General features: G+C 34.5%; 1 protein-coding gene across 1 annotated transcript in view; it reads left to right on the plus strand.

Moving 5' to 3' along the window:
- The window catches only part of oca2 (oculocutaneous albinism II), a 353,721-nt gene that overhangs the window by 124,023 nt on the left and 216,524 nt on the right, over positions 1–13,174 (plus strand). Inside the window, exons 9-12 of the mRNA XM_028800033.2 lie at positions 1,150–1,303; positions 9,156–9,227; positions 9,705–9,770; positions 12,735–12,791. Of these exons, the coding sequence (XP_028655866.1) occupies positions 1,150–1,303; positions 9,156–9,227; positions 9,705–9,770; positions 12,735–12,791 (349 nt within the window). The remainder of the gene's footprint in view (positions 1–1,149; positions 1,304–9,155; positions 9,228–9,704; positions 9,771–12,734; positions 12,792–13,174) is intronic.

A 13,174-nucleotide genomic window follows, 5' to 3' on the forward strand; every position in this document is an offset into this window, starting at 1 on the left:
CATCTAACTATTGAACCTTGAGACTGCTCAGTATATTTTGACTGAATCTGACACTTTGAAGCGCACTTCAGCATGAACTTTTAGCTACATAGGCTAAGGATTTATTCCATCAATTAAAATTGGGAATACTGAGCAATCAATAATTGATCTCTACCTTAAATAAAAATGTTTACAAATGGCCATTTCTGTCTTGACTGATTTGTTTGCCCTGAGCAAACTTTTCAAATGTATTAGAATCAGAATCTTAAATATAATTAAACTGAATCCGTTATCTGAATATGAAGCACTACACAATTGCAGTCTTGCAAGAGATTTCAGCTGCATGATTATTATCCACCTTTGATAGAAAAGGGCAGCGTTCAGATTGACACAATGTCAAACTGCAACACATCATTAGTTATTTAGGAGATCTCTTAATCCCATGTACCCGATTAATACCAGTTGAATATTTCATTTGAGAAAAAGCTCTCTAGTGCAAACACTTTTTTTTTTCCCCATCAAAATTACTGCTAAAATTTAACAGGAACCTGTCTGGGGGGAAAAGGGAAAATTAGGGTTGTCAAAGTATGCTGCAAGGATCCTGTTTATTAGCAGGAGTTTAACCTGGGGCACACATATTAGCAGGAGACCATAATCTCACTTAAAGAGTTTTAATTGTACATGGTGTCAGTCACAATTTGCTTAACACTGCTGTGAACTTGTTTCTGCTATTGAAGATAATACTCATCAGTTTCTGAAATCCTGCTTGGCCATAATGGTGAACAGACGAACAGCAAAAAAGCAAAAAAAAAAAAAAAAAAAAACTATGAAAAAACAAATTCTGGGAAATGTTTTCCTTTTGTTGGATTTTTTTGAATGAGGATGAAACAGTCACAGAATCTCAAAGAACTTCTGTCAAAGATGGCAGGCATGGTTCCAGTTCAGGAGCTGACCCATTACATTAGAAGTGGGTCAAATGACCTGCATAATCTTATAAACTAAGCTTGAAAGCAGTTATGATTAGAAATATTTGAAATAAACTACATGCTGTAAAAAAAAATAAGATGCCTGCCCAACATTTCTATGAAATACTGCTTATTTAAAGTCATTAAAATGTGGGTTTTTTGCTAAATCTGTGTATAGTTGGTAACTCTGTGATATGTTTTCCAGCATTCCTGCGTCTGTAACTGTCCAGGCCTTTCTCCAGAACAGTGAAGTTGTTCCACTGTCAATGACTCGGCAATTCCTTTATGTAAATGTGGCGACTCAGGGTATAATAGCAGCTGTCATCCTAGCAGGAGTCTATGTTCTTATTATATTTGAGGTAAGCTAATATTTTTGATGTATAACACAAAATAAAAATGTATGTGTAAAATACATAGTGACCTTGAACCCAGAAAAAGTTCAATGTGGCCTAAGTATGTAAAGAAAATTGGTTTATTAATACGCTAAAAAAACCCATGCTGTGGTGGGTAATAGACGAGCAGTGGCAACAATATACTAAAATAGTAAGTATAGCTTGTGTGGTCCTGCCTAGTTAAAGTAAGAGTCCATCTTTGATCTCATGGAATGGCTGGCCCACTTTGCCACCCCAAACATTCATTAACACTCCCATTTACCTCCCTCTCCTTCTTCCAAAATCACACTGGCATCTCTCAAGGCCTTGCTAACTATCACATACTAGACTCCAGGTGCACCTAGACAATGGTGACCTTGTCCATTAAATTCCCTATCATGAAGCACTTCTGGGCAAGCCTGAGTATTGACTGCGTGGCCAAATTAGCTCTGCACAAGTTCTGGGGACCAAAACCTGACCCCAAAAACTTGCCTTCCCTTTTAAGATTAGCTTAACAACTACAGCATACTTAGTCATACACTTCACCTCCAATAGCACCACCAGTGCCTTAACTGCTTACCTACCAGAAAACCTTGTACCTTCCACTATTCTTTGTAAACATTTTTGTGCGCTTACTTTTTCTGTCTTGTCTCCTGTACACAACACACATCTGCAGTACTTCTATTTAGCACCTCCATCATTTCTCTTGAATTTGTTTTCTCCCCAGCATACTCCCAGTATTCCAAGTCAAAGTCCTTACACTCTCTCCTTTATACCTCTTACTCATGGCCCAACTCTAATCTTCCTTGCCAGCAAACCAGCGACCTCATGGTGCATTAGGGCAATAAAAATATTCAGATAGTAGTATTTTTATTAACCTTTCAAATATGTGTTAGATTTTTTTTTTCTCCTTCTTGATCATGTACCTCTTCTCGGGTCAGTTCCTTACTTGCACCCAAGAATACTGAGAGAGACCATCTTGAGTGTAAAATTAGATTAAGAGAGTTCTATAAAATTTTTTTTTTTTGAGTGTCATATCTGATTAGCATTTTTCCCATTAATATTTTATTTGCTGTAAAATACCTATGTATTTTTAAGGTCAACTATATAATCATAAGAGAATAGAAAAATAATAAATAGCTGTAGGAAACACATTGTTATAAGTACATAGCTATAACACATCACCAGGTTTAGACAATATCTCCATTGAAATAAGATTTGTTTGGCCATAACACGAGCACTCATGCCTGAAGTTGTGTTTTATAGATACTCTGTTATATTAAATGTAACTTATTAAAATTGTTGGGCCATAATATTTTGGAATTCACATTATCTACTATGATTTATAATACTGAAGGCTTGTACATGTTTTTTTTCTGACAGTGTTTTTCTAACCTTCATTACAGTCTATTCAGAAATGCACTTTCACTATTCAGAAATGTACTTTCACAGCCAAGGAGGAATTTAAATTTAATTGATGCTTGTCACATTAAATAGTGAAGACTTTTTGACTCCAGTCTACTTTGGAACACACATGCAATATATAGTTTGTGTTGTGAAGTAATTGTGGGCTCTGTATTGGAAAAGGTAAAGTCACACTTTTAAATATAACCTTTTATTGAACTTGCGAAAGCCTGCACAATAAGCACACAAAAAACACATCTCTTTAAATCAATTAGCTGAAATACCGTATATACACATGCGGATAAGTTCTCCCACAGATATGTTGGGACTTGATTTTACTGTATAATTTCTGGTATTTAATAATGTCGGTCGTATACGTCGAATGCAGACAACTCACGCTATTGGTCCAAGAGATTATGAAATGCTAATGCCCATCTGGGAAAGTAATCATGGAGCACACTGCTTTTTTTTTCTATGTGGGTGCGGCTATGTGTTGTATCAGTACGTGCTCCTAGCCTCTCTCTCTCTCTCGTGCCTACGTGACCACACAGTAATACCTATACTATTCCGAAGCAATGTTTGCACTGATTTATGTTTTTTGTATCCCACACCCTCATACACCTTTATCGTAAGAGCATCCCTAATCTACGATGGAGCATTCGATCAGAAGAAAATATGAAGGTGGTTTTAAATTAAACGTCGCTAAAGTAGCGAAAGAAATTGTTAACTGCGTTGCTGCAACAAAATTCGATGCATCTGAGAAACTGATGCGAGATTGGAGGAGGCAAGAAGATGAAGAAAAAAAAAAAAATGAAGTGTTGCATTTTTGAACGGGCGTATAAGTCAGGGTCTGATTTTATGATTGATTTTTTGGGTTTCAAGACCCAACTTATACGTGAGTATATACAGTAGTTGGTCCTTATTTGGCCTATGCCTTTCAAATTAGAGGAACTGAACTTAAGAGAACTCAACGGTTGCAACTCAACAAAGAGATAAAGAACAAAGCACATGGCAGTCTGGCCTTGGAGTGTTTACAATAGTTTCCCAATTGTTCCATACATCTTCAATCTGAGCCACTGGAATGGAGCTTGTCTGTCTGGAGCCTCTGTGACAAGAACAACATCAGAAACCTTATAAGGGTTTATTTACAGATGCAAGTTACAGCATGGGTAATTTTCTCCAAAGCACTTCACTTCAAAACACTGACCTCTTATACTTTGCAATAGTATTTCACCCTATACCAATAATGTTACATTTTGTTAAAATACAATTGATGGATACATATTGTAGGTGTTTTTTTATTTTAATAATGCTCTTAATTTCTAATGTCATATCTGCTGAATCACCTTCCCACCTTAGTCAAGGTTTTTGTAACGTGCCAGGGACTGTGTCGCATTTAGTGTGGCTAAAAAATATATATATAATTTAAATGACATGATTTTATTCAAAAATATACTAAAATGTAAACTTCTTGTTCTTGTACTAAGATTTTGTTCGTGATTTGTGATTAAAAAGAAAATTGTGGGATGCCCATAAAATTAATTTAATTAAAATGCATAGATTTGTTAAAGTGAAATTTCTAACCAGGTTAACTATGGAAAGAAAATGACACATCATATAAAACTTGATTAAAGTATGTAGGATAATGGTTACATCAATTCTTTTATGGGTGCCCAAAGATTTTACATAAGTTTACATATGATCAACAAAATCTTAGTAGATAATTTTTTTTTTTTTTTTTTTTAAATAAAATCGCTCTACTCTATCATTTTGCAGCTGACAAAGCAATTAATTTAAATGCACAGCAAATACCCTCATCTCCAGTGAATCTCATGAGTAGAAAGATTCAAACGGGTATTAATATTTTGCGATTCAAAACTGTCATAGAAACCAAATAAAAAAAAAAATGTAAACAAGATTCCCAAGTCCATTCAGTTTAATGTGTCGTATCACTAAAGGTTTCCCTCATTGGTAAATGCTACAGATGATGGGTAGAGTTTTTGTTTTCTGGTATTGTCACATTACTTCCAGGGACCTGAGCTGTCTTCAAGATGATGAGTTGATCTTTCTGGGGGTCTTAAGGATTTGGTGAGATACAAACACATGGAGTGGTACCCTGGGCAAATATTCTTCCAGAAGAACAAGTACAAAACAATAGGGTTGACTTCCTGATCCAATATGCATCCTGAAGGGTGTAAGTCACCTGGGCTACTTGTAGGATAATGATACACTGTCATAAACATTTGGATTGCTTACCAACTCCAAAGGTAACTAAAGACTAGGAGGAAGAATCCCAATGTCAAAGTCCTCAAAGATCCTACAATGTAGATTAAACTTGAAGACCACCTTTTTACTCTGCTTGGAGGCTTGACTTTCACTGACACAAGTGTTGAAGAGCATTAAGGTCTGTAATCGACAAGACACGTGTCAAACCATTGGCCACACAAAGATGCAGGAATCCATAACCACCTAGATCATGAGAAGAAATTTTTTGCATTTGCACTTGTGCAAAAAAAAAAAAAAAAAAATTGTGGAGAACACCAGTAACTGAAAGGTAAGACCCATAGGAAGATGTATGACTTCAAGAACAAATGGCAATAGGATGAAGGTAAAGGTGGGAAAGTTGCTTTTGATCAACACATTTTGTGCAAATTATATTGAAACAGACCACCTATGGACCTGAAGAAGCCAAAGTGGCTCCATTAACACATTTACAAAATAAAAGTAGTGGTCTGAACTACCAATAACTACTAGACAGTCTACTGGGACAGGTTATACAGTATTCACTGAATGATGCATTAACAATTTAACTCTCAACATCTGCAAAGAACAGGAGCTGATTGTTGACTTGGGAAAATTGTGAGGGAGATTGCTACCTACTGACATTAATGGGGTTCCTTTGGAAAGTGTGAAAAATAAGTTCTTTAAGGATCTCATTACATAGGGTCTCTTGAGGTTTCTTAACTCCAAACATTTTCAGTAGGCTTAAAACTACCTGAATTTTTATTTATTTAGTTTTTTAATTTTGGAAAAGGCTGAGGAGAGTCAATCTATCATCCCCAACATCTATAAATGTTCAGTGGAGAACATATATACAAAATTAAGTATGCCAAATGCATTGACAGACCACTAGACAAGTGGTTCCTAAACTGATGATTTTTACTTTTTTATTTATTTATTTTTTTTTTAACTCTTTTTCACAGTGTTACGGTTATGCTTAGACATAGTTTAAATTTGTAGTTGCTTAAAAGATTGCTCTTTTCATCCCTAGAAAATTAGTAACTTGTATACCAAAATAAAGGACTGAAATCCATCTAAAGTAATTTTTCTACAATATCAGTAAATATCTCACCGCTTAAGACTATGATATATAAATATAATTTTCCTGTTTGGTACAAACTAGATCTTTATAACAACCAAAATGTGCAAGTTACTGAAATGGTCAATAACATTGAATTGATCATGTAAACTAATTGGAAATCCATAATTGAGTCTTGGTCACAGTTCAAGCACATGACTGTATGCAGTTTAATGGCTAAGAGGTGAAAATTGTGAGTCGTCTTGTAAAGAATTAACATGTTACAATATAATCTGATAGATGGCAGTGGGGCACCGAGTATGATACTAGGGTATGGAGCATGAAACCATGGAATGTGCTTTCATCAGACATCTGCCTCCAAAAATGTCCTGTGTGAATGGGAGTTTAGATTCAGTGATGAACTGGGACTTTTTACAAACTCGCTTCATGGTCTAGTGCACTGGTTCCCAAACTCGGTCCTGGGGGACCCCCTGTGGCTGCAGATTTTTGTTCTAACCAGATTCACAATCATTGATAATAATCGATAACAACTGATCTCATTTAATTAGCTGGTCTTTTTTTTATATATAATATATAATATACTGTTATTCTGCATTCAGAAAAACACAACAATGTGGTTTTTACATTTGTAAGACATTTAGAAATATTTCATTTTCTTTGAAAGATATAAATGCTTAACTTTCTTTTGTTGTTTTCCTATTATTTTCCCCTTTTCCTGTGTAGTTTGCTACCTTCATTTATCCCTAATAGTGACAATTAGCAACCAGCATAGCAGACACTCAGGATGATGAAAGCTGCAAAGACTTCAGTGTCAGACCCACTAATTACTAAATAATCGATTAAATAACCAGAACACATGGAAAAGCAGAATGAAAATTACGTTAAATACTGTAAACGACTTAAAAAAAAAAAAAATAAAAATAAAAAATAAAAAACAAAAAACCTACACATTCCCCATATAACTGCTTATTACATTTTAATAAAAATCTACCAAACTTTGTTTGTAATTTCTACATTGACTTCAAAACATAGAAACTGGGAAGTAATGACTCACTTAATTAGGCTAAGAGGCCAATAAAAAACAAGTTGGTTGGAACAAAAACCTGCAGCCACAGGGGGTCCCCAGGACCAAGTTTGGGAATCAGTGCACTAGACCATGAAGTGAGTTTGTAAAAAGTCCCAGTTCATCACTGAATCTAAACTCCCATTCACATAGGACATTTTTGGAGGCAGATGTCTGATGAAAGCACAGTCCATGGTTTCATGCTCCATACCCCAGTATCATACTCTTTGCCCCACTGCCATCTAGCAGATTATATTGTAACATTTTAATTCTTTACAAGAAGACTCACAATTTTCACCTCTTAGCTGTTAAACTGCATACAGTCATGTGCTTGAAATGTGACCAGGACTCAATTATGGATTTTCAATTAGTTTACATGATCAATTCAATGTTATTGACCATTTCAGTAACTTGCACATTTTGGTTGTTATAAAGAGCTAGTTTGTACCAAACAGGAAAATTATATTTATATATCATAGTCTTAAGCTGTGAGATATTTACTGATATTGTAGAAAAATTACTTTAGATGGATTTCAGTCCTTTATTTATTTTGGTATACAAGTTACTAATTTTCTAGGGATGAAAAGAGCAATCTTTTAAGCAACTACGAATTTAAACTATGTCTAAGCATAACCGTAACACTGTGAGAAATAGAGTGAGCTTAAAAAAAAAAAAAGCAGTAAAAATCATTGTGAAGGCAAATAGGGATTAGTCTTTAGAATAAGAATTTTTGAAAAAGAAGACTGGATGAGGAGGGAAGAAATGACTTCAAGACTGAAGTATGGCTGCATATTAATAGTAAGTGACCACACTTGTAAATGCATCTTTTTGGAGCTAAATCACCTACAGATTGGTCACCATCCATCCATCCATTTTCCAACCCGCTGAATCTGAACACAGGGTCATGGGGGTCTACTGGAGCCAATCCCAGCCAACACAGGGCACAAGGCAGGAACCAATCCCGGGCAGGGTGCCAACCCACCTATAGATGCAATATAGCTTTCAGTAAAGAGTATATTTGATTTTAAGTATTTGTACATCAGTGCGCTTCTATTATTAAACATTTTGTTGTTCCATATGATGTCAGTAGGATGTCATTTAAATGTTAATTAATGTGTCTAAGACAAAATATAATGGAATTATGAGATGTGGACACTTGTGCAGCGGTGTTTTGCAGCCAACCTCCGATTGCAATTGCATTGATGACAACTGCATTACATGTATAATGCATAATTTTAACATTTAATGTACTTAAGTAGGAAAACGTGCCTGTGCCTTGCTTTCTAGGGAAAACCAATCTTTTTTTTTTTTTTTTTTTTTTTTTTTTTATGTAAACATCACGAGTATGTTTTCGTTCGCTCTTCTTAAGATTCTGTATTAATCATTTTCCCCATATCTCTTTACTCATTAAAAGTTAATTTTATTTTGATCATTAAATAGCCTCAAATCATATGAATCTTCACCCATTCACCTTTTTTAAAATAAATAAATAAATTCTAATATACGTTTGTATTCCTTAGAGGAGGAGAGATAGGAGCATTACACCACAGATCAATTTCATTGTGTCAAAATTTCTTTCCTTCTACATTTAATTTAAAAAGTCCTACCCCTTTATGTTAGTTTTAATAAGATAACCGTCTTCCAACTGCTCCTGTTGAACTCTGTATATAATTTTTTTTTTTTTTTACATAGACTCGCCATTCGAAGACTGGTGGCTACCTTGTACCTTTGGTGCATGATAGACACCAGTTCTCCGTGGTCCTGAAAGATAAGCATGTTAAATTACATTTTCCAAGTTTGCCGGTTTAAACCATACCATATTTGATAATCTTTGCTGGAGATCAGTTGACAATTAATACAAATTATCTCTATAGTAGTTTTGAATTAGGGGGCATCTGGTTTTACTAATATGGTAGATGTGCTACAAAGTACAGCATGCATCAAAATTCTAATCTTTAAGTGATCTCCAGGCTACAAAATTAATGTACAATACTGCTAACGAGGAATCTTATTTAAAGCAAAGGTTTGATGCTAACGTCTTTTTACTTTGACAGATTGTTCATCGAACTCTTGCAGCAATGCTGGGCTCACTGGCTGCATTGGCAGCACTTGCTTTCATTGGTGATGTAAGACTGCTCTTATGTTTTCTTTGTGTTGTTGCACAAATAATATTCCATGTTTATTGCTTTGAATTCCTTGCAGTACACTTTGCATAGAAGTAAATAAATGCTAGACAGAAATTAATAGCTCTCCTCCAGATGTGTAACGTGCATTGAAAATGTTTGACATTTTTGTTCTATCGCCATGTTTTCATGGCTGTGTTTTAACTGTTTCTTGGTCTTTGTTCTCAACTTTTCTCTCAAAAATGAACTCTTTCAGATTAAAATAAGGTAAATGTTGTATGAAGAAAGCATTTATTTACATTTGTTGCTTGTGTGCATGATAAAACTGTTTGACATATGGGCAACAGGTTTAACAATATAGTTTATTCTGATTTTTCAAGTTGATACTTTATATATATATATATATATATATATATATATATATATATATATATATATATAATAAATTTAATCAGATATTTCATTTTTTTAATTTTACAGCGGCCAAGTCTGATGAAAGTGGTGGAGTGGATTGATTATGAAACGCTTGCACTTTTATTTGGAATGGTAATTTTTTTTTCTTTTAAATGTGAATATACAGTGCATCTGTCACATTTTCCAATAATGCAAACATTGTATTTTAAATTAATTTTGCATGTGCATGCATGCATATAAAGTAGAAATCATTATAATTAAATATGAACATTTGGAATACAACAGGAATTTCTTTTGTAAGTGGTACGTGTAAAGGGAAGTGGTGGTGTGTAGGAGTAAGAGATCTTCCTAACTTAATTAAATGACTCTACCAAGATCCACAAAAGTAGAAGCCCAAAATGATGAAGGGGAGAAAAAAATCTGGCATAGCAAAGCAAAAAAGGAAATAGAAAATAATATACATAAATGTTATTCACAAGGACTGGGGTGAACTAAGGAGAAAGAACAAACCGTTCCTCTTTCACCCATGCATCACAGACCTCCTGTCAGAATTCATATAAGATGCAAATTGACTATCCTTTTTTAACTGAATTTGTAGTTTATTGCACTTTTCTCATCATTGACAAAGTGGTTATTCAAACTCCGAATGATCTGCAACAAATCCTGTTTATGCTGCAGTTAACCCGTACTGTGTCCCTAAGTTTAGTGTTACCCGGCTGAGCTGAACTGAGCTTCATGTAACATGTGTGATCTCTGTCATCATTGTCCATCTCCATGATGTGTATACCGTGTATAATGCTGTATGTGGATTTGTTTTTTCTTCTTGTTAGGAAAAAATTGTGCCTCAGGAAAACAGTTTTACACTTTATCATAAATGAGTAAAGAGTCAAATCTTCATCTAATTAATGTGTTTACTACTACTGGGTACATCTGTGCATTGCTGATACATAACTTTCACAAAGAATCAAACAATAAATGGTGGTATGTAAATGGAATGTGTTGCTTTCTTATTATTTTAATATTACTAGGGTGTTGTACCGTGTTAGCCATTATGAATGTAGTGAAAAGTCAAGCAAAATGACACCTTTTATTGGCTAACTAAAAAGATTACAATATGCAAGCTTTCAAGGCAACTCAGGCCCCTTCTTCAGGCAAGATGTAATACAGAAACTGGAGTTCCCTTTGTTTACACACTAGGACAAGAAACAATATTGGTAAATCTTTAAATGAGAAATCTTAAATGTAAAAAAATACTAGACTCCTTCAGGCTAGGGTACATTTAACAAGAGAGAACAATGTATGGTCAAGATCTTTGGATAAGAGAACTGTCCAACAAAGTCTTTTGAAGATCTAAGAAGTGATATCTCCCACCCCAAGTGTATAAGGCGCTCGATTTATACCCCCCAAGACAACAGACACTCAAATATGAAGAGCTACTGCCATACCCAGAGACAACCTTCTGGAATATAAAAACAAAGACAACAAGAACCGTATCCCCCTTGTTGTCACCTACAACCCACATCTTGAAGCACTTCGAAAAATTATAAAAGAACTTCAGCCAATACTAAACAATGACCAAACACTGAAAAATGTATTTCCTGAACCTCCCCTACTGCAATACAGACAACCACCAAACTTGCAGCAACTAATTGTCCGAAGCTCCCTAAGTGAACCAACAGAAAATGGCACATCTCCCTGCCTACAGAAAAGATGTAAAACGTGTGCTCACATTTATAATACAGACCATATAGTTATACCACACTGCCGACTAGAATATCGCATTAAGGGATCATTTTTCTGCAGATCATCTAATGTGGTCTACCTAATTCTCTGCATGAAATGTCCTGACACTGCACTCTATGTGGGAGAAACTGGACAAACACTCCACCAGAGAATGAATTTACACAGATTCCACATTAAACATGGCAACACAGATGTTCCTGTAGCGGCCCACTTCAAGAGCAATGGACACTATGAGAGGGACTTTAAAGTCACAGTGCTTATGGGTAACTTCAAAACACAGCAAGAGAGAAAAGAATGGGAAGTTAAACTCATTCTAAAATTTAATACATTACAACATGGTTTGAATAGAGACAAGAGTTTTATGGCCAGGTATGAGGATTGTTTGCATCTCTTGGACTGACAGACAACCTGACTACAGGCCCACATTGTATTGAAAAACTCATTAGGAACTTCAAAAGACTTTGTTGGACAGTTATCTTATCCAAAGATCTTGGCCATACATTGTTCTTCTCTCTTGTTAAATGAACCCTAGCCTGAAGGAGTCTAGTAATTTTTTATATTTAAGATTTCTCACTTAAAGATTTCCCAATGTTGTTACTTGTCCTAGTGTGTATATAAACACATCTTGCCTGAAGAAGGGGCCGGAGTTGCCTCGAAAGCTTGCATATTGTAATCTTATTATTTTAAGAAACTTTAATCTTAAATTTGCCTTAATGAATGAATGAAAGTCTACATTTATTTTAATGGCTATTCTTTAGTATGTATACAGTCAATCTGTCTTTTTATTTTTTTTTTGTTTTTGACATGTTGCCCAGATCTTGCCACCACTGATAAATGCTACTCACTTGTTAAATGTTTCATAAATCTTAACAAGCAATTTCATTAGCTCTTGATCTGATAACTGGACTGTGTTGTTAATAAAGCCAATGATAATTGGTCATGATAAATGAAACACTGTCACAAAGGTGGTTGCTCTTTCCTTGTAGTCTTCTATAAATTTATTTTTTATGAAAAATTTTTCATTTTTAAAAATAGTTGTAGTGTGCTCTGCATAATTTATAATTAAAGGTCAAAAGCAAAATCATATCCCCTTATTCCATGATTGAAAATACAGTATATATTTGTTTTTTCTTTTTTAATGTGCAATTTGCATGTAGTTTCTCCTCTCATTGTTTTTTCACTTCTGCTGTTTTTGCTTTATGCATTAGACTTTCATTGTAATTAACATGCAAATATGTGTACATAGCTTTGAAGTAACATTTCAGTGGTGAAAAAAGTTTAATAGATTATTGCAAGTTGCTTGATGAAATAAAAATACTTCAAGTATTCATTAACTGTCTTCATTTTTTATAGATGATTTTAGTGGCAATATTTTCTGATACAGGATTTTTTGATTACTGTGCTGTGAAGGTAAGGTGCCATGTTAATAAGGGTTTCCAACCTCTTTTTAAATAATAAAAAAAAATGCTTAATTTCAAAGAAATAAAAAATCCAAGTGAAGGTGAAATAAATTAGGTCTGCAGTATAAACTATTTTATATTCAAGCTGTTAGACATTCTGTAATTCAATTTAGTTGATTTATACATAGCACTCAGGGCCTGTTGTCACTGAAAGAGTACTTACGTGTACATTTGATTATTTTATTGCATTTTATCATGATGTATGCAAAGCTTACTGGCCTCACTGCTTGGATAACCCCAGTCACTTTCTTAATATAGTAGGGCAATGTTTGCTAGCATCCAGTCTGTTGGAATTTCCCCAGTGAGCAATGATTTTGGGAAAAAATGCACTTC

The sequence above is a fragment of the Erpetoichthys calabaricus genome, chromosome 4, assembly GCF_900747795.2.
Source record: "Erpetoichthys calabaricus chromosome 4, fErpCal1.3, whole genome shotgun sequence".
Lineage (NCBI taxonomy): Eukaryota > Metazoa > Chordata > Cladistia > Polypteriformes > Polypteridae > Erpetoichthys > Erpetoichthys calabaricus.